A 25,559-nucleotide genomic window follows, 5' to 3' on the forward strand; every position below is an offset into this window, starting at 1 on the left:
TAAAAAATCTCAGGAGACTGCAAGACGGCTGTTCACTGGAGAAACAGCAGGTTGTCCCTTTCTGCGGGTGCAGTGCTATCTGGGCACCATTCCTTTTTGGCTATTCTTTCTTGGGATCTTTCTGAAGCCTGGGTTTCCGTGCACGATGCACCAGCAGAGATGACCTGTAGGACTTTTAAGCCCCAGTGTGATAGTTCCTGATGTTGGTGCAAAGGATTCAAGACTTCCTGTAAGCATTGTCACCCCTTTTGTCCTCTGACTTTGACAGCGAATAGTGGGCTTGTGGTTCGTTGATGCCACTGGACGTGATGCTTTGTGTTTTGAAAAGCTGAGGTCTACTTCCACTCTTTTGTCTAGAAAGCACCTGGGAGGACAAGGACATGGCATTAGCAGGGTCCTGTTCTGAAAACTTCCATCTCCCCAGCAAGCAGCCAGCTCCTCTTGGAGAAGACGTCTTCCTACTGCAGACCTGTCATCACCACCCTTCACTTATCCTTTCTTTTGCTCATTTATGTATTCAGTCATGAACACCTATGTGCCAGTCATGGTGCTAGATACTAGGGACCCAGCAGTGATGAACACAAGAGCTTTCCCTTGCGCTGCTAACTCCTCGTGGTAGAAACAGACACACATTATTGGGCAGTGTTGTTGTGATGAGCGTTTACGAGCTCCTGCTACATGCCGGGTCCTCTGCTGAGCTCTTTGCATGATCTTACTTAATCTGCACAGAAACTGAGGCAAGTCCAGTCCTCACCCACCTTCTAAAATGGGGAAACTGAGGCCGTAGAAGTTGTGCAAAGCAATATGGGAAGTCTTCTGTGGCAGAATCTGGTTTGCCCTTGGAGAATTCAGGAAAGACTGAGAGTCGATGATTGGGGTCCCTGCTCCTTTTGAGGTGTCAGATGTTTTAGTTGATCATTGGGTAGTTTGGGGCAGGGAGGGGCTTGAGATAGAGCTGGACAGGAAGCTGGGTTAATATCACCAAGTTCTCCAAAGGGGTTTGCATCGATATATAGGGGCCACCACATTGTTCAACCAAGAATTCTCTTGTGATTCTGGCAGCTAACTTGCCTCCCAGCCACTGTGTGCATTAGGGATTAGCCAGGATTTTGTATGTTCTGTTGCCTCCAAGCTTTGCATTTGCCCCTACGACTGCTAGGAGTATCCTTTTTGTCTGCAGTGTTCTCCGTGCTAACTTCTGCTCAGGTTTTTTGTCTCTTCTAAGATACCACCTATCTCAGGAGACTTTCCTATGGCTTATCCTGGTCAGGCGGCTCCTTCAGGCTTTCCTTTGTCCTACCACTAGCGCTGACCACCTCTCCACTACCTCCAAGGGCCTGACATCCGGGTTCCATCCATTCCTGGTTCCCAGGCTTGCCTCTCAGGGCTGGCACAGAGTGGAGCTCAATGAAAGCTTGTTGAGAAATAGACGATTTGAGTTGAAATATTTGGACCCTCCCCATCTATGTATTGAACAATAAAACAGTATTTATTGAGGGTCGACTGTGTAGTTGACACAGTTCTGGATGCCATGTTTATGGTTATGACCTGAGCAAAACAGTCCCTGCTCTCACAGAACATTGGTCCAGTGGGCGAGACAGTCATTACCTCTAAACTCCCTTTTCCAAGTAGCCAGTTCGGTATGAAATACGTGCTATGATGTAAAGTGCAGGTGGCCATAGGAAATATGACAGGAGATGCCTCATTTAGAATGAGGGTTCAGGAGAGATGTCTTGGAGGAAGGAACATTTAAAAGGAGACTTGAAAGTTAATTAAAAAATAGCTAAGTTTGAGTGGGAGGAAAGAGGCTGAACCAAGGGCAGGCATGAGGCCCCAGGAAGGAACAGCTTAGTCCAGAGAATGAAGTAAGGCCACTGCGGCTGCTGGAAGGTGAACTCGTACCAGATTCTTCCAAAAAATAAATATATGTGTATATATATATAATTATTAATCATCTCTGTCCTTGATAAAGTCTTGAATGAATAGAGAATTTATTCCATTGCAGTATTAGATTGTGTAGCGGCAACACTGTTTCATCAACAGAAGAAGCTAAAGGGCTGTGTATAAGTTTTTGTTACTATGTACCACCTCTGTTGTTCTTCTAAAGCAAGTATTCATGCATGTATCAGTGCTTAAACCATATTCTCTCTGTGTCTGATTTTAAAATACAGACGTGAATTATATTTTTTTAAAAAGTACCAGATTCTGCATGACCTCGTTGCGCCATTGAGGATCTTCCATTGTATCCCACTGGGCACCTGCCTTTGAGAAGGGAGGCAGCTGCACACAATCGAACCTCAGAGTCATTCTTGACACTACTTACGCCTCAGGCAATGCTTTTGACTTCCGTTCAGGAGATACCCCAGACCCAACCCAAGCCTCTGTCATCTCTCTCCGGATGCTTTCACTGCCTCTACCTAGTCTCTGCTTCCTCCCTGTTTCCACTCTTTCCTCTGTTGTCCACACAGCAGCCCCAGGGTCCTTTTAAGACCGAAGCCATGCCACTGTCTCACTTCCTCCCAGCTTACCCTTCCCCCTCCCTGTGTCCTCAAGTGCATGCTCTATGTCTGCGTCTTTATTCCTGTCCTGCCCCTAGGTTCTTCAGAACCTTTTTTTTTTTTTTTTTTAAGATTCCATATATATGTGTTAGCATAGCACAGGGAGACCAGCTTGGTGCTTTGTGACCACCTAGAGGGATGGGATAGGGAGGGTGGGAGGGAGATGCAAGAGGGAGGAGATATGGGGATATATGTATATGTATAGCTAATTCACTTTGTTATAAAGCAGAAACTAACATGCCATTGTAAAGCAATTATACTCCAATAAAGATGTTAAAAAATAAATAAAGATGGTGATTATCTGCTTACCAAAAAAAAAAAAAAGACATAAGCCAGGGAATGTCACTTCTCTGCCTAAAACTAGTGACTTGACGCCCCATTTCCCTCAGGGCAGCAGCCCAAGTCCTCATGATGGCCTATGAGGCCCTTCCTGACACTCTGGCCACCTGCCTGTTCCTCCAACATCCTCCCCCCCCCAACCTGGGGCCTTTGGGACATCTTCCTCCATCTGGAACGTTCTTCCCTAGTACGTCCGCAAAGCACAACCTCTCACCTCCATTTTAAGTCTTTGTTCTTGTCACCTTCTCTCATCACACTTGAGCTCTGCAGCTTCTGCCAATCGGACCCTCTTTTCCCTCATCATCTTTCAACATACCATGGACGTGACTCGTTTGCCGTGTTTTTATTTATTTGATCCTCCTTCTGAAATGTAAGCTGCACAGATTCAGGGATCTTTATCTGCTCCTTTCACTGATGAATCTCAGTGCTTAGGATACTCTCTAACAGTGAGTACATTCTTCAACTATTCTTCATGATGCAAATTTTTAAAGGAAAAAAAAAATGCAGGCACAACTTACAAGAATCAGTGCAGGTCATTGCAGCGTGGAACTTAAGGAAGAAAAGGTTACTGGTCTATGAATATAAAGACGTCATTGCAGTTGCTTCTGAATCTCTTGCCTGCATGTTTGCGAGAATTCGTGGTGTGTGCACCCATGTTTGTGAGCATGTATGGTTTTAACCATGCATGTTTCCGTGTGCACATGCCTGTGGTCACGTGTGCTTACGTTAGTGGGCATGCATGGGCACACGCACGTCTGTGGCGTGCATCGTTGTGGGCATGCGTGGGTGCATGTGTGCATGTTTGTGGGCACATGTGCGCACTTGTTTAAACAAATGCACTAGCAGACATACCTGAACCCTGTCATGCAGAACTGGGGACTCTGGGCTTTGGGGGAGGGACCCTGGTTCTGTCGTTTCTCATGTCCTTCCCCGGAGTCATTCTTTAATGATCCACCTCACTGTGCTAAAAGTGAAGTCTCTGCTGAGTGTCATGGTCTCCTGCTCAGCCGCCCTCTCAGACGTCTTCTCCTCTCCCAGGGGTTTGCGTGGCCGAGTTCTAAGAACAGTGTGATTACCAGCGGCCCTTTAAAGTCACCTGGAGGACTCTTTGGCACAAACACAGTTTAAAGCACCTTCCTCCTTCTCAGATCTGGAAGGAGGCAGTGCCTTTTGGGACCTTGCAGCTGGCTGCACTCACTCAGAGGTCAAAGCAGGGATGAACGGTCCTGCTGCCCGGGAGAGGAGGAGCTGCTGGGACGGGTCCTTCATCCCTCGGTGGCTGAAGACGAGACACTTCAATCCTCTGGCTCTCCGTTTCCTCGTCTGTCACTCACGTCTGGACCTGCGCGCTGTGGGTCTGGAATTGAATCCTGGCTCTGCCTCTCCCCAGCTGGAGAGAGAGCTGGTGTCATGTCTCTGAGCTCAGTGTGTATTCTGTGTATCATGAGAAGAGGCATCTCGTGGTGTTCTTGTAGAATCATGAAGACACGTGAAGACATGTGGAGATCTTAGCACCATGCTTGGCACATTGCAGACCTTCCCAGTGGTAATCAATGACAGAGTTAAGTGACAGGCAAAGTGCTTTTCACATCTGCTGGCTTGAGAACACCAAGAACGTCTTAAATAACTCTGTAGCCCCTGCATGTTAAACAGCATATAGTACACAGTAGGGATTTGTTAAAGGTTCACTATAAAACATAATAAAAGGGTGCATAATTAGCACCTTCCCCTTTTCTTCCTTGGGGAGGTTATGTCCTCTCTGCTGAGGGAGGGCTTGAATGACGGACTAAGACATTTATGTTTATGCTTTAGGGGCAGGAAGGGGGCGATGGCAGGAGACATGGGCCCAATTATGTCTGAGGGCAGACATCTTCAGGAGGTTATTGAAGTGGCCAAATCTTCATTCACTCATTCAATTTATCAAACACCATTTTCTCCCATTAAAAAAAATCGTGGTAAACACACATTACAAAAATGTACCTTTTAACCATTTTTTAAGTATACGGTTCTGTGGCTGTAAGTACGTTCACATTGTTGTGTGCCCATCACCACCATCCATCTCCAGAACTATTATGTATTATCTGCATATATCTATATTTGTATACAGATATATATACACATACATACACACACACTGATGGAAGCATTTTAAAGAATAAGATTATATTGTACACAATGAACACTTTTTTTTTTTCTGACTGTTTACTCGCAGTTGAATGGATGAATATTTTCTGAGGGGCTCTACAGTCAAAGGCTGAGGGACATGAAAGTGCAAAAGTATTGCCAGAGCAATATCGCCAGAATGAGTTGGAGGTCAGGATCAAGAACTCGGTGGGTTCAGGACTGAGTCACTCACTCATCCCCCCAAATGAAGAAGTCAGAGAAATAAGCTGTAGAAATCAATAAGGCACATGTTCTTCTAGCAAGGAGCTCACGGTCTGGGTCTGGGGTTAAGCAGGGACAATCCAAGTATCATCCTTTCCTAATCCGTGCTTTGAGGGACTGCTGGGTGCCAGGCATTGTGCTGGGGTTTTGGCCTGAACGGGAGGGAGCAGGATATTCTTGCCTCTCACAGGGCATGGCCTCACCAGGGAAGGTCCACCTGGAGAGCCAGCATTGGAGATGCAGTGCCACCAGCCCCCCCCTCTGGAGCCCCAGGCACATAGAGAACAGGGGATGGGTGACGGACGGTACCCTACTCTGCAGGTGTCGGGGGCAGGGACGGGGGGAGCCTTTGAGTTGAGTCCTGACAAATGAGAACAATTGGAGGTGTTTGAGGCTGTCATCCCAAGGAAGGGGAGTGACACCTGCAAAGGTGTGGATGTGTGGAAGAGTAGGAGGCATTCACAACAGCACATTATACCAGGAGCAGAGGCCGATGATGTCAGGATAGAGACCAGACTTGTGGTTGCCAAAGGGGAGGGGGGGGGTGGGGGAGGGATGGGTTGGGAGTTTGGGATTCGCAGATGCAAACTATTTTATGTAGGATGGCTAAACAACAAGGTCCTACTGTAGAGCACAGGGAACTATATTCAGTATCCTGGGATAAACCATAGTGGAAAAGAATATGAAAAAGTATGTATATAGATGGATAACTGAATCACTTTGATGTATAGCAGAAATTAACACAACATGGTAGATCAACTATACTTCAATAAAATAAATGTTAAAAAAGATGATAGGGGCTTCCCTGGTGGCGCAGTGGTTGAGAGTCTGCCTGCCAATGCAGGGGACACGGGTTCGAGCCCTGGTCTGGGAGGATCCCACATGCCGCCGTGCGGCTGGGCCCGTGGGCCACAATTGCTGAGCCTGCACGTCTGCAGCCTGTGCTCCGCAACGGGAGGGCCTGCGATGGTGAGAGGCCCGCGCACCGTGATGAAGAGTGGCCCCCGCTTGCCACAACTAGAGAAAGCCCTCGCACAGAAACGAAGACCCAACACAGCCATAAATAAAAAAAATAAAAAAATAAAAAACTACCAAAAAAAAAAAAAAAAAGGTGATAGGAGAGAAGAAGAGACATCTGATGCAGAATAAGGAATCAGAACTTGGTAAAGGGCAGATCCTGCGCAGAGGAATTTGGTCTCAGGTATAGCTGTCCCAGGCAGGGGTTGGAATTGTCTTTCTTCCACGAACTGGTTTTGAGGCTAATTCCAGAAGGTCCCTGACTATGGGATGTTCCCTTATGTCTCCATGGGTCACTGAGCCCTTTGAGATATCCTGTGATTCAGTAACATTCTGCAATGTTATTTTTTTCTCAAAGTGTTTTTAAGGTTTGTTGAAGGACTGTCATTCTAAAAAAAATATATATATATAATATATATATTTTATATATATATAATATAATATATATTTTATTTATATATATATTTTTATTTATTTATATATATATTTCTTTCCAAATCCCAACTGTAGAGTTCTCTCTTGTGGAGGATTGGGAGGTAAGAGTGTCACCACTCACCCTGTTTTATTCGAGGGCATCTCCCTTCCACCGTCTTCCTAAAGAAACATCACACAGATGTCCAGAGAGCACTGCCAGCCCTGTTGTTTTGGGGCGGCTCAGCAACTTCTAAGGCTTCTCATTTCTCCTCTGGTGTATTAGGAGTCCAGTTAAATCGCTTTGGAGTCCAGTGGGCTCCTGACTCCTGCGCGGGGGGACTGTACTCAGTGTTCGCTCTTATCTCCTCGCGGCCGCCATAACGGAAGGCCACACACGCCTTCACCCCAGGTCTTCACGTGTCCAGGTTCATTGGCATCACAGCCCTGCAGTTGCCTGGACTCAGGCAGGACAGAGTGGTAGAGAGGATGCATGCACTCTCTGCAGCCAGATCTGGGTCCAAATCCCAGGTCTACCATGTCACCAGGTGGGCTGGTTTTACCTTGACCTTCAGGTTCATCTCCTGAGGTACCTGTTGGGTACCTCAACAGTATGACTGCTGGGGTTGAATGGTGTAATTTCTGTGACAGCATCCATCCCAGCGCCCGGCGCCTGTAAGTGCTCTCTGACACCTCTCCATCAACCCTTGCTACTGCAGCACACCCACTCACCACTCCTCTGCAGCACATGTGACAACATGATCTGAACTGGCCAGGCTCACTTACCCTCCATGCCTTTGCTGGTCTCTTTACCTGGGATGAGAGGTAGATCACCCTCCTTTTTTGTCATCTGCTGGTTTCTTTCTGAACTCCTTCTTTCCTTTAAAACTGAGTTCAGATATCCCTGATTCCTTGAGAGGCAGGTTAAAGAAACAGATTGCAGCAAACGTTAACATATTTTTTTTGCAGCCCTGAGAGTGTCAGTATCATTCTAGTGCTGGAAGCAGAGAGAATTCTGGGCCATCAAGTTTGGCTCACGGAGAAGCAGGTGTCCTCATGGGTCTTCCCACCCAGGCTCTGCAGAAATACAAATGTCCCTTATCCTTGCAGACCAAAGGGGTCACTCTTGGACTAAAGTAGGGGTCATCTGGGCTGCCGGGATGTGGCACCCCAAGCCTTGGACCTAGAGCCAGGCAGCCCAAGTGCAAATCCAAGCTTGGATCCCTCCCGCTGAGAATCTCATCAATCAGAAGACCAAGATGACACTCGTTAGTTGCACCTGTCCTTTGCTCTTTTTCTTGCCAATAAGCAGAGACATGGCTCACAGCCCCACCTGGAAATTGCAGGATTGTGTAGAGCACTGCAAAAGGATTCTCCAGCAGATTGGAACAGGGATTTAGTTCTGGCTTTCAGACTTCAGGTCAGTCTCCTCACTGTGAACATCTAGACAGAAAGACCTGGAGACATTAGGTGGCTTGCCTAAGGTCACATGTGACTCGCTGGCAGCAAGGGTTCTAGGACCTTTTGACCACATCGCATGGGGCTATCCTTTCACCAAGGAGTATCCCATCCCAACCTACCAGGAGGCCTCTGCATGCTGGTATCCATCTCAGAGTTCTCATGGGGCTTGCCACAATTCTGTTGTATTTCTTTACCCCAACTTCAACTCAACCTGCTATAAAAGAAGTGGAACCAAACCAAACCAACCAAACGAACAAAATCCACGGCTTTGGGAACACAGCAGGTCACTCAAGTGTAAAGTCTTTTTTTCAAGTTTTCACTCATTTGTCATCAGTGTGAAGTTATTAAGGATTGACTGTGTTATGCGCAACATTGGAAGACCTTTCTGTAGTGTGGGGTTATGTGGTTCAAAGAATCTGACAAACCTTGATTTTATTTTTTTATTTATTTTAAAATTTATTTATTTAATTTTGGCTGCATTGGGTCTTTGTTGCTGCGCTCGGGCTTTCTCCAGTTGCGGCGAGCGGGGGCTACTCTTTGTTGCGGCGCGTGGGCTTCTCATTGCGGTGGCTTCTCTTGCACGGGCTCTAGGCGCATGGGCTTCAGTAGTTGTGGCACGTGGGCTCAGTAGTTGCTGCACGCAGGCTCTGGAGTGCAGGCTCAGTAGTTGTGGCACACAGGCTTAGCTGCTCCGCAGCAGATGGGATCTTCCCGGACCAGGGCTTGAATCCGTGTCCCCTGCACTGGCAGGCAGATTCTTAACCACTGTGCCACCAGGGAAGTCCCTGACAAACCTTGATTTTAAATCCCAGCTTTGCTGCTGCTTTGCTGTGTGGCCTTGGGGAAGTCAGTCAACCTGTCTGAACCTCTTTCCTCATCTGTAATCTCAGATAATGACTACTTTTAGACCCGCTTTTAAAAGGAAGTGAAACTGTTTTCTGTCATCCTGAAGATAATAGGGCCATTTTATTTCTTGAGAACTTAAATCATAAAGCAAACTATTTGGGGTTTGCACATTGTAGATGAAAATCACGCAAAGATCCTTAATTAGTACCCTGTATGCCTGAGTCAAATGACAAAATGCATACCAAAGAGGCATGCTATATATATATATACACACACACACACACACACACACACACACAGTGCGTTTATGATTTATGTCATTCATTTCTCAGCTCTTTATGTTTTGGGGACTCTGTGTGAAGTCAGCAAACATTTCTTAGCACCCACTGCATGACATGCCAAGGACACAGGAGTAAAAATGACAGATTTATTGAGAAGGGCTGACAGCTCACTCTGGAGATGACTGATTGCCTGAAACTTGGGAGCTTCCAGGATACAAGTCTTGCTAAGAAAAAGCGGGGTGGGGGGAGAACATGGGCCTTGAGGATGGACGGAGCAGTTCTCAATCCCCGCTCAGCTCATTATGAGCAGCGGAGCCTTGGGAACGCCACTTCACCTCTGTGAACCTGTTTCCTTTATTAATAAGACGAAGATGGCCATACTTAGGTGGTTCACTGACACCTAGAGGGAAGGTGTCCTCTTGGACGGAGCAGTGGCACACGGCAGGGTCAGTGCTTGGTAGCTGGAAGTTGTACTCTTTGCCTTTGGACAGGGCAGCGCCTTCCCGCAGGACAGTGTTGAGGATTGCGGCCGTGCAGTGAGTTCTCTCGTGTGTCATCTCAGGTTCAGAGATGCCTGGAGCGTCCCTGCTTCTTCCCTGTAGGCCCTGCCCTTGCAGATGTTGGTTGGGTGTTTGCCTTGCCCAGTCTTCAAGGGCAGGGGGGGACACCGGAAGTGGTGGATTGCTCTCCAAAGACGGTTGACATTGCCCTGAACTGCATACGCCAGCAGCCGGAGCTTTGAACTCAAGGAACCTTGATTATAGATTAAGGGAAAAAACATAAGAAAAGGCAACTGATAGTAAAATCGAGCAGCTGGTGCCTGGCTGCAGAAATAAGAGCGGATGCCTCGGCTTTATAGTCAGAGAAGTATGTGTAGGTAGTGGGGTTGAGGGTGATTGGTGGTAGGGAGGGAGAGACACAGAGAGACAGAGAGAGAGAGAGAGAGGTTGGAGAGTTTGCTTAAGGAGAGACTGAGCAAACACAGCCCATCGAAGAGCAGTCTATTTACCCGCCGGGGTGAGGGGCATCTCCGATTCAAGCTAGCCTTCCTGGGTCCAGTTCGTCACAGCTTTATTAAGCCGCCTCTGAATTCTGCTCTTAAACATCTGAGATTCTTTTCCTTTTCGTCTATTTGTTCAATTCACTTAACATTCAGATAGTGTCATCTGTCTGTTAACCTTCCTGACCCAGGTCTTCTTCCTTACACTGAGCCCAGGGCTTGTCCAGACATGCTCATCATGTTTGTATGAACGTTCACAACTTTGACCAGAGCACAGAGCCTTGGCTGGGCATGGTGCTGTCTGCTTCACACCCACTGCCTCTTCTGAGCCTCACAGCCAACCCGAGAGGCAAACCTCCTGCTTCTCCAAGTCCTTCCGACCCTGAGTCCTTGCTTTGCACCGCAGTCCTCACTGGCAGCTGTCAGGGAGTTCTCCAGTGACATTTGGCCTCATAGAATGATCTTTTGGTTTCAAACGCCTCCCCCATTGTAATTACAGAGCACATCTCTTAGTCAAATGGAGCTAAGGGACTTCTTTGTTGTGGTTCTGTCTGAACAGTTTTGCAGAAATAAAGATTTGATGGATGAGGAAATGGACATCTGTACACAGACAAGGAAATCCCTTGAAATCTCCAGAATGCCTGCAAGCGCCTGTTAGTTTTTATATCAAAAGGCAATTAAGAGGCATAGCAGCTGAGGGAAGACAATTAACCAAGGTGGTGACGATGTCGTTTCTTTTTTTTTTTTTTTTAATTTATATTTATTTGTTTATTTTTTATTTATGGCTGCGTTGGGTCTTCGTTTCTGTGCCAGGGTTTTCTCTAGTTGCGGCAAGTGGGGGCCACTCTTCATCGCGGTGTGCGGGCCTCTCACTGTCGCGGCCTCTCTTGTTGCGGAGCACAGGCTCCAGACGCACAGGCTCAGTAACTGTGGCTCACGGGCCTAGTTGCTCCGCGGCATGTGGGATCTTCCCAGACCAGGGCTCGAACCCGTGTCCCCTGCATTGGCAGGCAGATTCTCAACCACTGCGCCACCAGGGAAGCCCCCAGATGTCTTTTCTTTTTTAAAAAAATTTTATTTATTATTTATTTTTAGTTGCATTGGGTCTTCGTTGCTGCGCGCGGTCTTTCTCTAGTTGTGGCGAGCGGGGGCTATCTTCGTTGTGGTGCGCAGGCTTCTCATTGCGGTGGCTTCTCTTGTTGCAGAGCACGGGCTCTAGGTGCACGGGCTTCAGTAGCTGTGGCAGGTGGGCTCATTAGTTGTGGCTCACGGGCCTAGTTGCTCCGTGGCATGTGGGATCTTCCCAGACCAGGGCTCGAACCCGTGTCCCCTGCATTGGCAGGCAGATTCAACCACTGCGCCACCAGGGAAGCCCTAGATTTTTTTTTAATACATTTATTTATTTTATTTATTTCTCTTTGGCTGAATTGAGTCTTCGTTGCTGCGTGCGGGCTTTCTCTAGTTGCGGTGAGCAAGGGCTACTCTTCGTTGCGGTGTGCGGGCTTCTCATTGTGGTGGCTTCTCTTGTTGCAGACCATGGGTTCTAGGCGCGTGGGCTTCAGTACTTGTGGCTCGTGGGCTCTAGAGTTCAGGCTCACTAGTTGTGGCACATGGGCTTAGTTGCTCCGTGGCATGTGGGATCTTCCGGGCCCAGGGCTTGAACCCGTGTCTCCTGCATTGGCAGGCAGATTCTTAACCACTGCACCACCAGGGAAGCCCAACGGTGTCTTTTCAAAAGAGACATGTTCTGATGGAAAGGGCTGGAAACTGGTCAGGGATTCTTTCTCCAAGAACAGTTGGCAAGTGTGTTTGTCTATCTCTGTCTATACATCCATCATCTATTGAGCTGTTTTTAATGCAGGTTTAGTACCCACTTACCCTTCGTCATAGCCCATGCATGATGTATGACTCACACCAGATTACGTGTGTTTTTTCAGAAAGGAAGCAGGGTAGCAGGTGACATCGTCCAAAACGATGTTTGAAGCATCTTGTATTTTCTGAGTACACACGGTGTGCAGGCACCTTTCATACATTATCACATTTATTCTTACAACAGACCTACCAGAGGGGTGTCGCTATGCATCTCTGACCAATGAAGAAACTGAGGCTCAGAGAGGCGAAATGATTTTCCTAATGTCACACCCCTGGCAGGTGGCAGCGCCAGGATTCAGACCCAGGTTGGACTCCAAAGATTGTTCATTCCCAGTGTAGCACAGTGCCTTCCACAAAACTATCTTTATTACAATAATAATGGTAATAATTACATTAATTCAGCTGGGAATTGTTAAAGACTTATTTTGTGCTGTGCTGAACTTTTTTTATGTCACCCTCAGGCAACACTATGAGTTGGGTCTAATTGTTTATCTGCACATTACAAGAGAGGAAATGGTAGCTCAGGAACGTTAAGTAACTTTCGAAGGTCACACAGCTGGGAGGTGATGAATGTGGGACTTAAACCAAGCTCTGTTTGATTTCACAGTTGGTACCTTTAACCACGCCACTTACACCCTCTGGGTGGTGGAAGGAGGGGTATCTTGGGCCATCTGTTTATATAGTAGCAGATATTAGAGTAAATTATTTCGGAAATATCTATTTGTAGTTCCTCATTCCCTATCCTGCATTCTAGCCAGACTTAGCTCCCCACTATTCCCATACGCGCTCTCCAGGAACCACCCCTCTGCAGGTCTCCAAGCTGCTCTTCCACCTTAAAATTTCATTGCATCTTCCCGGCATGGCCAAGACCTACCCATTCTTCAAGGGTGAGCCAAGATGGCACTAAGCTTCATCAGTACTAACCTACACTTGCGAAATGGGTCAAACCCTGAAGAAGTCAGGTGAACTCATGTGCAGCTATATACAACATGAACACAATTCCATTATAGAGCACCCCTGTCTGCCAGGATCTCAATCATGCTCTGGGTCAAAGCCTGCACTCTAATACCAAAGAAGCACACTGTGATTCTACGGAACATGGGTCCAGACTTGTTACCCGGAGACCAGCATTATAAGGAGGGCCTGCTGAAAATGGGTGACATTCAAGATACTGCCCTCTGCTCTAGCTGCTGTGCTGTCTTCACTGGCCTTGACTCTTGGCTCACACTTCTGTTTCTTGACACGTGAGGTCTCTCCTGTATGCTGTGCTCCTTTTAAGGACCAGTTTTAATTCTTTCTGCCTTGGATGGACCCCTGCATCCTACTGAAAGCAACATCTCCCAACCTGAGCTAACCTTGCCCTTTACCTCATCCTCTCGAAAACTCTGAAAGCCTCCTCATGATGAGAATTATTATTTGCGAAATCGGCTTTCATCTCTGCTAGACCGTAAGCTCCTCGAGGGCAGGGGCTGTTTTATCATCCATCTCTGGGTCCTCAGCCCCTGTCTTGATGCCTTGTACCTGGCTTTGGTCAATTGACCATAGTGAGTAGGAAGAATATGAATAAAGTGGACAGAAAACTTGCAGTGACTTTTTCCATTATCATCACTGGCATGGCTTTTCATGTTTGGGCTCTTCATGCTATTATGAGTCATTGGATCCCACTTACATTTTCTGGTGACCAGTATATATATGAGTAGACCTTAATTGGAAGAATATATATATATATATATTTTATCTTTGGAGTTACATAGCCGTGAGCTTGCATCCTAATACTAGTTACAAGCTGTAAGTCTATGAGTATATAGTTTCACTTTTTTGAACTTCGGTTTCCTCAAAGGAATAGTGGAGGAGATAATGATCATCTTTGATGAGTACTGTCCAGGTAGAACGTGACATTGTATGTAAAACACCTGGTATGGTGCCTGACTCAGGTTGGCTTGTAAGAACGGGTGGCTTCCTTTATTCTTGCTCTGATATTGTGGTTGTTAGTTACTGTTAATATTTATGGAGTATCCAAAGCAACGATAAGATAATTTGCTCATCTATGTATAGAAGATCTTATCACTTAATATCAACATATATCCTAGAATTAAATTATGTCCAAATGTATCGGTATGATGGGTTGGAAAACAGACCAAAGCGAGCAGTCTTGTGTTCCAGTGTGGACTCTGCAAACTAGCTTGGTGGGCTTGGGGATCATCTTCCGATTTGCTGAGTCTACTTCCCAATGGCAACATCTAGATAAGCCACTGTTATTTTAATAATTACGATTATAGTTTTAAAAGGAATTGGTGCTTCCCACGTCTCATGCACTGTGCCAGGCGCTCTCCCTGTAGGGTCCCCTTTGTTCCTCATGACTATCTATCTATCTATCTATCTATCTATCTATCTATTTATTTGTTTATTTTTGGCTGTGTTGGGTCTTCGTTTCTGTGCGAGGGTTTTCTCCAGTTGCGGCAAGCGGGGGCCACTCTTCATCGCGGTGCGCGGGCCTCTCACTATCGCGGCCTCTCTTATTGCGGAGCACAGGCTCCAGACGCGCAGGCTCAGTAGTTGTGGCTCACGGGCCCAGCTGCTCTGCGGCATGTGGGATCCTCCCAGACCAGGGCTCGAACCCGTGTCCCCTGCACTGGCAGGTGGACTCTCAACCACTGCACCACCAGGGAAGCCCGACCATTGATTTTTAAGATGAGAAGACCAAAGCTCAGAGAGGTCAAATGAATTGCTCAAGGTCACGCACCTCGTAAGAGGTGAGTCTGGTGTTTAACACCTGGTCTGTGTGAGGTACAAACCAGAGCTCTGAGGTTTCACCACGTGTTTTCATTCCATACCTCTGGTCCTCTGGTACACAAAAGACCTGTGAGTTGTGTTTGCTCCCCAACCCCTCCCCCCCACCTTCTGGCATCTTGGACCTCGTTGCTGGATCAGGTCTTACCCATTAGAAGAATTCTCTCTGCAGATACCCTCGGCCCAATGTGATATTGCACAGCAGATTTTCTGGTCTGCGGTTTTAAATCACCCATGTCATTTAAAGCTGTGTGAGAAGCTGGAAAGCCTGCTTCCACCCAACGTCATTTAATCCAAGCAACACAAATGTGAAGAAAATAAAATGCTGCCTCCAGTCAAAAAGAGAACCTACGCCCGTTGAGTATGCACCGGTGCCAGACATCCTTGATGACATCCCGTCCCACACTGGCTCTCGAGAGGGAACCTTCATTTTACCTGCAGATGGTGCTTTTCTGGGTGACACAGAGACTGGCGCTGGCAACACTTGACACATGGCCACTCATGCACATTAGAACCCCCGTCTGGGTTGACTCATTAGGTAGGAACAACAGGTCCAGCAGCCAGTGTGAATGAAAACAGCAGAGGGGATGCCAGGATGGGGAAGCACGTTTGTTTCAGTGTTCCAGCAGCTCTGCAACCTCATTTTTTATAGATAGCATTTCCAACTAGGCTACTTGCGTGGCGGCTTTGAGTTCCTTAAGTGGCCGGCTTTTATGAACAGGAGCATTTGTTTGTGAACCTATTTGGGTTGATACGTAAAAATAACAATAGCAAAAATAATACCCGTGATTGACTGCAGTCCATTGTTGCTCTGCACCCTGGCTTTTATTTCTTTCGATATCAACTCTAGAAGGGAACTGAAAGCCCCCTTTGCAAATGAGGAGACTGAAGTTCAGAGAGTTTAAATTGTCTTAAGTCACACGGAAACGTCATTATCGCGGCTGTAGTTTTCTTTTGGTTTTTAATGTGAATAAGAAGAAGTGAAAATGGGGGAGGAATTATAGATATTTTGTTCTGACTTGCAGGTCTGTATTCAAAGGGCACCCATCTTGTGAAGGTCATACTTCTTCCAGCTCGTAGGAGAATTATCCCAGGAACCTAATTGGTATAGCTTTATTCAGTGACGTGTCTCTGAGCAGTAAGATAGATTTTTTCCAGAAGGCTCGGCAGTTTGAGTCCCACCCAACGGTGACTTTCTTGGAATTTTTCCAAATTGCCCGCTTATTTACTCTGTTCAGGTTTCAGATTCCCTTTCTTTAAAAGAATGGAGTGGTGATGGTACCAAGAGGAGGGGGCAGCAGTAGTGTGCTGATGAATGTTCAAAACTGGCTCCAAAGGAAAAAAAGAATCGAAACACTGGTCAATTTCCCTGATGCCTATACACCCATCATGGCCAATTTCAAGCTACCAACTTGAAGGCAAAGAACATGAAGTTTTGCAGTATTGACACACCACTGCCTGGTAGGGGATATGCCACTTAAACATGAAATAACTCTAAATGGGTTTCTATAGACATTTGATGTAAAAACAGTTTGATTGAACACGTTTATTAAGTAACCGCAGCTCAGTTTTGCCGTTACTGGTGTGTGTGTGTGTGTGTGTGTGTGTGTGTGTGTGTGTGTGTGTTGTCCACACACCCCGTTGGAGAATGACAGTGAGTTATGTTCAGCTACACAAAGAGATCCCTCTTCCTCCAGGAAGTAGCTTTAAACTCTGGTGGACCAAAACTATCTGCTTTGTTTCTACTAAAAAGTCCAACCTGGAATCTTAGATTTTAATGGCTTAATGCATGGTAAAGCTAAGCTCTCCACTGCCAAGAGAAAGTCAGGGAGAGAAGTCAAATCGCCTCTGTCACATCTTCTGAGTTTTCTCCCATAGAAAATATGGCCCCAGACTGCCATAACAAAAACCACAGATTGTAAGCTGGGACGAAGTGAGAGAGTGGCATAGACTTAAATATACTACCAAATGTAAACTAGATAGCTAGTGGGAAGCAGCCGCATAGCACAGGGAGATCAGCTCGGTGCTTTGTGACCACCTAGAGGGGTGGGATAGGGAGGGTGGGAGGGAGATGCAAGAGGGAGGCGATATGGGGATATATGTATATGTATAGCTGATTCACTTTGTTATAAAGCAGAAACTAACAGACCATTGTAAAGCAATTATACTCCAATAAAGATGTTTAAAAAAAAAAAAAAAGAAAGAAAGAAAATATGGCCCCAGGACGGTCTGGAATCAGATTCCATCAGGAAAGATTGTGTTTGGCTTCAGACATGTGACCAGCCCTGACTTAAATACCACAGGGTGTCACAAGAAATCCAGATGCAGACAGCATCACTGTGCCACTGATGACACCAGGGGTGCAGACGTTTATGTTTCTGATCTACCATCCTTTCCACACGGCTTTCGTCCCCACAGCTGAAAGATGGCTGCTTTAGCATCCACTACTGTTTTCTGTCTGTGCCAAGTCAGAAGACGAAGTCAGAGAAGGGACACACAACCCAAAGGTCATAAAACCTGAGGCTTCTTCTTCCAAAGCTTTCTGGTTTGCTCCATCTGACAGTGTATGCTTTTCTCTCCATAACCAGGAGAGGCTCTTAAGATCTCTCCTGGCTGCGAGGGACTCCAGAGGGAGACTATTTTTGAGTAGGCACACTGCTTTCCCTGACGAAGTCTGTTATTTATTTATTTATTTTTTGTAAGGAAGGAGGGCACTATGGATACTTAGCAGACAGTTTGCAGTATGAGCACCACACAGACCCTTCTGGATCAGCAGGGAGATGGGGTTACAGGAATGAGGAGGGTCCTCAGAGTAAACATCAGTGGCATCTGACTGAATTATTATAATCGTTGCTTTGACGCAGTTGAAGTATCCAGACAAGTTTTGCTAAAATATTAAAGTGGACTTTTCTTGAAAAAGTATCTCATCATTTGCTACTGAGACCAGTAAATTCCAACAAATGGATTGTAGTGGGTGGATACTGTGAGAACAGATGAATCAGTCTATGAGTGTGTAGTGAAAATATATTGGTCATTTCCTGGGTCTTTTTTTTATTGTTGTTGTTAATTTTTTGGAACATCAAGCCTCTCTTACTGGCGAGACTTCCTTTGTTTCCCTGCTAAGCCAGGGAGTTTCACCCCCAAATCAGTGGGTCTTCCACTTTCAGGTTGGGTTACAGAGCCATTAACAGGCAGAGTTTAAGAATTCACATTGTTAACCACTATGTTATATTGCCTCTGAAGACTCAAAGAAAGATGATGCTTTCCAGCCATATGGGCAAAGCCATATCATAGTAGAGCACTACGTCTTGTGTCCAACATTTTGTATTATCATGCAGTATGCGCCCCAGGCATCTCTGAACCTTGTCCCACGCAGACCCTCACCTTTCCCTCAGCTTCACCCCAGCTGTGAGGTTGGAGGATAGATTGGGATGGTGTTTGGGGCAGGATGTCTATTTCACACACATCTTAGGTAATAGTAACACCAGTATTTTATCTTTAATGGAATACGGGGGTTGAGAATCATACCCAGGGCTTTCCATGCACTGCCCTGTTCACACCTCATGACAGTTCTGTGAGGTCATTACAGGTGTCATCACCCATGAGGAAAGGGGCTCAGAGAAGGAAAGTCACCTTTCCACAAACACAGTGATTTGTCTTCTAGGTAATGTCAAATGTCCCTGGGTCCCAGAGTGGTGGTTTCATAATATGTCTGATATAAAAGTGGTTATGACAAAATGCCATAGATCTCTGTATTCCCATTATAGAATAGGATTTCTAGTTTTATTAGTGTTAAAAGAATGGCTTGTGGATTCTGAGTCATTCACACAGTTTTAGATGTTGGGATTGGATTGTATATACCCGTGGTTTGAGGGAATTCCTGTTATTGGAATTTTCATTCATTCATACATTCCTCTGGCACTAAATGAATGTCAGCTGTGTGTCAGCACCATGTTAGTTGCTGGAAATACAAAGATGAATAGGGTGTGGCTTCTCCTCCAGCAGCTGGTGGTGATGGATATCTCTATAATCAGCTGAGAACTAATGCTTATGGCTGCTCTTCTCTCCTTAGTACAGAGCTCTTAGTAAGAGCTCTAAGGGACACAGAAGTGAAAAGTATCATTCTTGCTCTCACTGTGTTTTTGAGAAAACAGAGGGAAATACATGAGTGATCTGAATGAGTGGGGTTGGGCTTCTGGGGATAAAAAAGGTGATGGGGAAATTGAGGTGAGCTTATGAAGGTTGAAGCACCAGGCTTTGCCTCCCCCAAAATAAGAGCTTGATTTTAGTCAAATGGTCCTGCATTTTAATCCCTAAACTTCCCATTAACTAGCTGTATGCCTATAGGAAAATTAATTAACCTTTCTGAGTTACAGTTTGTCTATTGCTAACATAGGGATAACCATTCCTGTCTACTTTGTCGTGAGGAGGGAATTTGAAAGCCTCTATGCGTTAATTTACTATTACTGCTGTAATACATTGGCACAAACGTAGTGGCTTAACACAACGCAAATTTATTATGTAACAATTCTGGAGGTCAGAAGTCTGAAATGAGTCTCCCTGGGCTAAAATCAGAATGTTGGCAGGACTGCATTCCTTTGTGGAGGCTCCAGGGGAGATTCTGTGTCCTTATCTTTTCCAGCCCCTACAGGCTGCCCACATTCCTTGGCTGGTGGCCACTTCCCTCTTCCCAGCCAGCAATGGACGATAGAGTCTTTCTCACGTTGCATTGCTTGGTCACTCTCTTTTCTGCTTCTGTCTTTCACTTAGAAGAAGCCTGGTGAATACATTGGGCACACCCAGGTAATCCAGAATAATCTCCTCATTTCTTTTTTTTTAAACTTATTAAAACTTTATTGATCCACTTATTGGCATTATTTTAACTTTTAAACAACATATCAAAAATCAATGGGGATATTCCCATTTAAAAATTTTGTGTTGCACATTTTTCCATTATTAAGTATTCTTCAAAATCATAATTTTTATTGACTAATATGTCATCATATGAGTGTACAACCATTTATTTAACTATTTCTTTGTTGTTCTGATTTTTCATTATTATAAAATCACACACACACACTTTTAAAGTCAGATTCCTAGGATAGAACTATTGAGTCAAGGAAAATAAACATATTTGAGGTTCTTGCCAAATTGCTTTCCAGAAAGGCTGTCGTGATTTTTCATTTCTACCAACAGTGTAGAAAAGTACAGCTCTCATTGTACTTAAAATACTTCTTTTGTTGATTAGCAACTGTAATTCCATCTGCAACGTTAATTCTTTTTTCACAGGTTCTGAAGATTAGGATGTAGATATCTTTGGAAGGGACGTTATTCTACCTGCCACATTAGGTAAAGGGCATAGTTCAGTGGATGGAAGCCATAGAGGATGACTGTTTTATTATCACTTCCCAAAAGGGGTTCTGTGGAAATCTAGACTCTTCAAACATACCAGCACATTGTCTGAAGTTTTCCACTTCCTGGTCTTAACTTCTCCGTTCCTTCTGACTGGTACTCATCCCCCGTATTCTCCTACCACTTGTTCGTTCTCCAAGGATTTGAGCCAACTGCTCCCTTGTTCATGGTGTCTTCCTTGAGTCACCACAGCTGGAAAAAGGTGGCTTTAAGATGGTTAAAGGATATCTATTCGAAGCAATAAGGTTATTCTAGGAGATGTGCTAACATTATTTACCAAATATGTGAACTCGGACAAATTCCTTCATCTCTAGGGTTAGTTTTCTAATTTAAAGATGGAAGTCATGGTAAGTGCATCACAGATTTTCTGAAGGGATCAAACAGTATCATGTATATCATATATGACATGGTTTATGAATTTATGACCTGGCAGGACCTTCATGTCAGACAAAAGGGAATTGGTAAAGGGGTTTAAACATTCTGTGTAATCAAGCCAGAAGCCAAATGGACCAACCTAATTGAAACTTATTTCTTTCAACATATGCCTATAAAGCATCTGAAGTGCAAGATGACCAATTCTTTGAAATAAGGTTCAGTAGCATCAGTGCTTTTAAGGAGCAAGAATTCAGACAGTGCTCTGGAGTTGGTTATAAAAGTGTTATAATTATGCAACAAAATGTGATTCCTATGAGGTGTAACAGGCAAAAACAAATTAGTATTATTTCTGGAGTTAGAACCTCGTTGCCCTTTGCTAGCTTAATTACTTTAGCTAAGTAGTTAGATACTTCCCATGACTCAACGTCTTCTTTGGTTGACACTTGAGATGATGCTTTCTTTTACAAAGGCTTTATAGAGGGTCAAACTTCCATGCATCCATGGAAGTTCCTAGAACAGATCCTAGCGCAGAGATGCTTAATAAATCTTGAGCATACCTGCAACTGCTTCCAGCACAGTCCGATAGAAAAGTGATACAAAGCCTCTGGCAATGATTGACCTATTTTATGTTTGGAGAGGAAGCCATTAGAATATTACAACTGCTGGTGGTGCAATTTGTGCCTCTTCCTTTGATGATGAAATTATTGAAATGCCCTGGTCTTTTATTATGGAAACATGAAAAGTGACATCTTGTATTTATATAAATTAGAGTTGGCCAATTATTGGCCCATGGAGATTTAGCCTGAAAACGTGCTTTATCTTGTCAACACAGCGCTTTATTGTTAACGCCGCGGCCATGGTTGCTGCTGCTAATTGTTTTTGCTGTTGCTCTTGTCACTGTCATTGATTTATGAACCAACGTTTAAAAATTTAAAGATGTTTTATTGAAAATCCAAATTTCTGTCTTCCCTTGAAAAACGGAAAGATCTAGCATCGCGTAGCCAACATTTCTGCACAGTGGTAATTCGCTACTGCTAAGTGGCAGCTGTCTCCTGTAGACAGTGCAGGGACCTTCGACTCTGCCTCAGCCTCCCTCTCACAGACGACGGTGTCCGTGGTTATTTGCTATTGTGTTTCCCCTGTAAATTTCATGATGGTAGTAAACGTCCTCTGTATAATGAGCCATTGCTCCTTTATGTGGAGACCCTATGGGGAGCCTGGATCTCTACCCTCCACACAGCAGTCACAAGGGCACAAATATGTTATGTTCCTGGGAACCTCCGGTCACATTTTCATCCACTGATCAATACATAAGCCTGTTTTAGGTGTGTTTCTGTTTAAAGGCATATATATATATATATATATATTTATATATATATATATATATATATATATATTCATCTGGTTCTGGTTCATTAACATTGAACTCATGACTGACAGCAGTGTAACTCATACCAGGACAAAGCCTGTCTAACACACTGTTTTCTGTGTGAGGCACGTCACAGCCTTCTTGCTTTTAGGACCACATTAGACAGCACTTTACCGCTACACTCAGAGGCCATTTTTTAAAAAAATAAATTTATTAATTTTATTTATTTATTTTTGGCCACGTTGGGTCTTCGTTGCTGCGCGTGGACTTTCTCTAGTTGCAGCGAGTGGGGGCTACTCGCAGGCTTCTTACTGCGGTGGTTTCTCTTGTTGCAGAACACAGGCTCTAGGCATGCGGGCTTCAGTAGTTGCAGCACGCGGGCTCAGTAGTTGTGGCTCACGGGTTCTAGAGCACAGCCTCAGTAGTTGTAGCGCAAGGGCTTAGTTGCTCCGCGGCATGTGGGATCTTCCCGGACCAGGGCTCGAACCCGTGTCCCCTGCATTGGCAGGCGGATTCTCAACCACTGCGCCACCAGGGAAGTCCAGAGGCCATTTTAAATATCAAAAATAAGCTCCAACCAAAAAGCCTGCTTTCTCTAGACAAAGGACCTGGAAAGAAGCAGCTTAGCAAGACAGAAAAATTTTGACAATAGTAGTTCTACCCTAGCCAAGCAACACAGGAAAAACAGTGGCTTCACCTCCACCCACACCAGCAAAGGCCAAGTGGGAGCCTAGATGTCCACCACTGCCAAGCTGTAACAAGCCACAGCTTCCCCCCACCTGGCAAGAGCAGGTCTCCAGTAGGGAGCTAGATTTCACTACTAGTGGGTGGTGACGAGAACTCCACCTAGCCTGGTTTACGTGGAGACCCGCTGGGGAGCCTGGATCTCTATCCCGACATAGCAGTCACAAAGGCACAGATATCCCCAAGAGATCTTTGACAAAGTTTCAAAAGCAATTCTATAAAGCCTTTCCAATAAACGGTCCTGAAGCAACTAGACATCCATAGGCCAAAAGAAAACAAAACAAAAATTCAACTTAAATCTCAGTCCTCATATAAAAATTAGCTCAATCACAGACTTAAATGCAAAATATAAAACTTTTAGGAAAAAAAAATAGAGGAAAGTTTTGGGATCCAGAGCTAAGCAGAGAGTTTTTTTTAAACTGGACACTAAAAGCGTGATCCATAAAAAAAAATTGATAAATTCAACTTCGTCAAGATTAAAAACTTTTGTTCTGTAAAATGTGTTACAGAGGGGATTAAAAGATGAGCTACAGGGAGAGGTATATGTGGTATACGAGGCAAAAAGAAAATGCAGAAAACTCACCATCATGTCTTTCCTTGGACCTTGAGGTCCCTAGACTGTTTGCTATCTTTTTCACTTTTAAGAATCTTCTTTTGTTTGTTTTCTATATACTGTCTAGAGTTTTTAGTTGTACTTAGTGGGGATAGAAAAAAGTATGTCTACTCCATTTTTCCTGGAAGCAGAAGTCATGACAAGTCCCTTTTTTTTTTTTAAATTTATTTATTTATTTTATTTATGGCTGTGTTGGGTCTTCGTTTCTGTGCGAGGGCTTTCTCCAGTTGTGGCAAGTGGGGGCCACTCTTCATCGCGGTGCGCGGGCCTCTCGCTATCGCGGCCTCTCTTGTTGCGGAGCACAGGCTCCAGACGCGCAGGCTCAGCAGTTGTGGCTCACGGGCCCAGCCGCTCCGCGGCATGTGAGATCTTCCCAGACCAGGGCTCGAACCCGTGTCCCCTGCATTGGCAGGCGGATTCTCAACCACTGCGCCACCAGGGAAGCCCACAAGTCCCTTTTTTTAAAAAAAAAATCCTCATTCTACCGATACAAGAACAAGTTCAGAGAAGTTGTGTGATGTACTCAAAGTCACACAGCTCTCAGATGATGTCAGCCACACTACATGAGTGCCGTGCCAGTGCTCTCTGCTCTACATCTCCTTGGATCACCATATACACATAGACATGTCAACAGAAACATTCTCCAAGTGCATTCACAGTGCAACAGAGTCCATAGCAAAATAGCTCCCAGCTGTGAGTTCAATGAGCCACGAGAGACTGATGTGTTCATGGTCTATTTTACTTCTATTTCACTTTGTTTTATTCGCGTTCTATTACACAATGGGTTTGAAATCAGTGGAAAGGGAGAACAATTATGAGGCCAGAAATGTTCCCAAGTGCTTGCAAGCAAAAGGATCATTGATGGCAAAGCACAGAACTTCAAAAAGTGCTTCTGCACATGTGGCAAAAGAAGACAGATGAGAGACTTTGCTGACAGTGTGAGAACCTGCACGATATTCTGAAATGACCGAATCTGGAAATGCGGGTGACATAATAAAAACAAAGGCACAGAAATACACTGGTAAAAATGTTCGTCAATATCCCCAGGATTAGCAGTTCAGCTGCCGTGTTTCTAAAGGAAATATTTGTGTTGCAACATGATAGCAATTCAATTTGTGTATGGATTGTCCACCACGCATTAAACTTCCTATTTTTCTGTAAAATGGACTTTTCTGACTGAAGAAAAATCACACCCCTAATGTACCTGTGCCAGATGACCTATCTTCTCCTTTTTCCTATTTCCGTCACTACCAACCTCTTATGTGTTTCATATGATCTCAGGTGTCTTCAGCGTGGCCCATCCCATCCCTTTGCCACTATGCTAACAAAATAAATCTCTCTTTGATGCTAGATGATCATGCATGTCGTCCAGAAGCTTTCCTGGTTCCCTACAATCTTCAGGATTCAGTCTAGGTATTTTTAGCAGCAGCCAACAATAAGAAATCTGATATTCAGCAGCCTGTCCTCTGTTCTTTTCTTAGGTATTATCAGATCCGAGTGACCTTGAAGGTGTCCTCAAGGATCCCCCACAGACTGAGTGCCTCCGTCCTTGGGCAGACAGGTGAGCAGGAGGATGGCAGCGGGGCGCTTGCTCCCCGCTGGGAAGCCTTCATTTGTCACTGCAAGCCAGGGCTTAGCGGAGTGCTAGATACATAAAGGCACTCAGTAAATCATTGTTGAATGTTGAATGAGTGGGTTTTGGAAATGGAGACCCACTGTTGCTTTGGCCATGTGTGTACGTTATTGCAAGGGGGACCTGGCTGAAGGAACAAACAAACAAACAAACAAACACTCTCCCAGGAGCAGCTGGCATCTGAGGATAAACCTGGCTGTGGAGGCTGGCTAAAGTCAAGTCAGGGAGGAAGAGGAAGGGAAATGGCATCCAGCGATCGGTAAGAAGAAACCTGTTGTTTACGAGAATTTGATAATCATCTAGGTATAGGGGACTGAGTCAGCAGGCAGGTGTGGTAGCACTTTCTGTGCACAGCAAGGAGTCAATGCAACACTCCTAGGGAAGAAGGATTGCCAAGAGCAATCCAGGTTCTAACCTTGGAGAAGCTGGAGTATTAGTAGGTATCCAGGGCTC

General features: G+C 45.2%; 1 protein-coding gene across 1 annotated transcript in view; it reads left to right on the forward strand.

Annotated features, from left to right (window-relative positions):
- The window catches only part of FAM135B (family with sequence similarity 135 member B), a 273,737-nt gene that overhangs the window by 116,813 nt on the left and 131,365 nt on the right, over positions 1-25,559 (forward strand). Inside the window, exon 3 of the mRNA XM_057532173.1 lies at positions 24,955-25,034. Within this exon, the coding sequence (XP_057388156.1) occupies positions 24,955-25,034 (80 nt within the window). The remainder of the gene's footprint in view (positions 1-24,954; positions 25,035-25,559) is intronic.

Source organism: Balaenoptera acutorostrata, chromosome 17 (assembly GCF_949987535.1).
Source record: "Balaenoptera acutorostrata chromosome 17, mBalAcu1.1, whole genome shotgun sequence".
NCBI lineage: Eukaryota > Metazoa > Chordata > Mammalia > Artiodactyla > Balaenopteridae > Balaenoptera > Balaenoptera acutorostrata.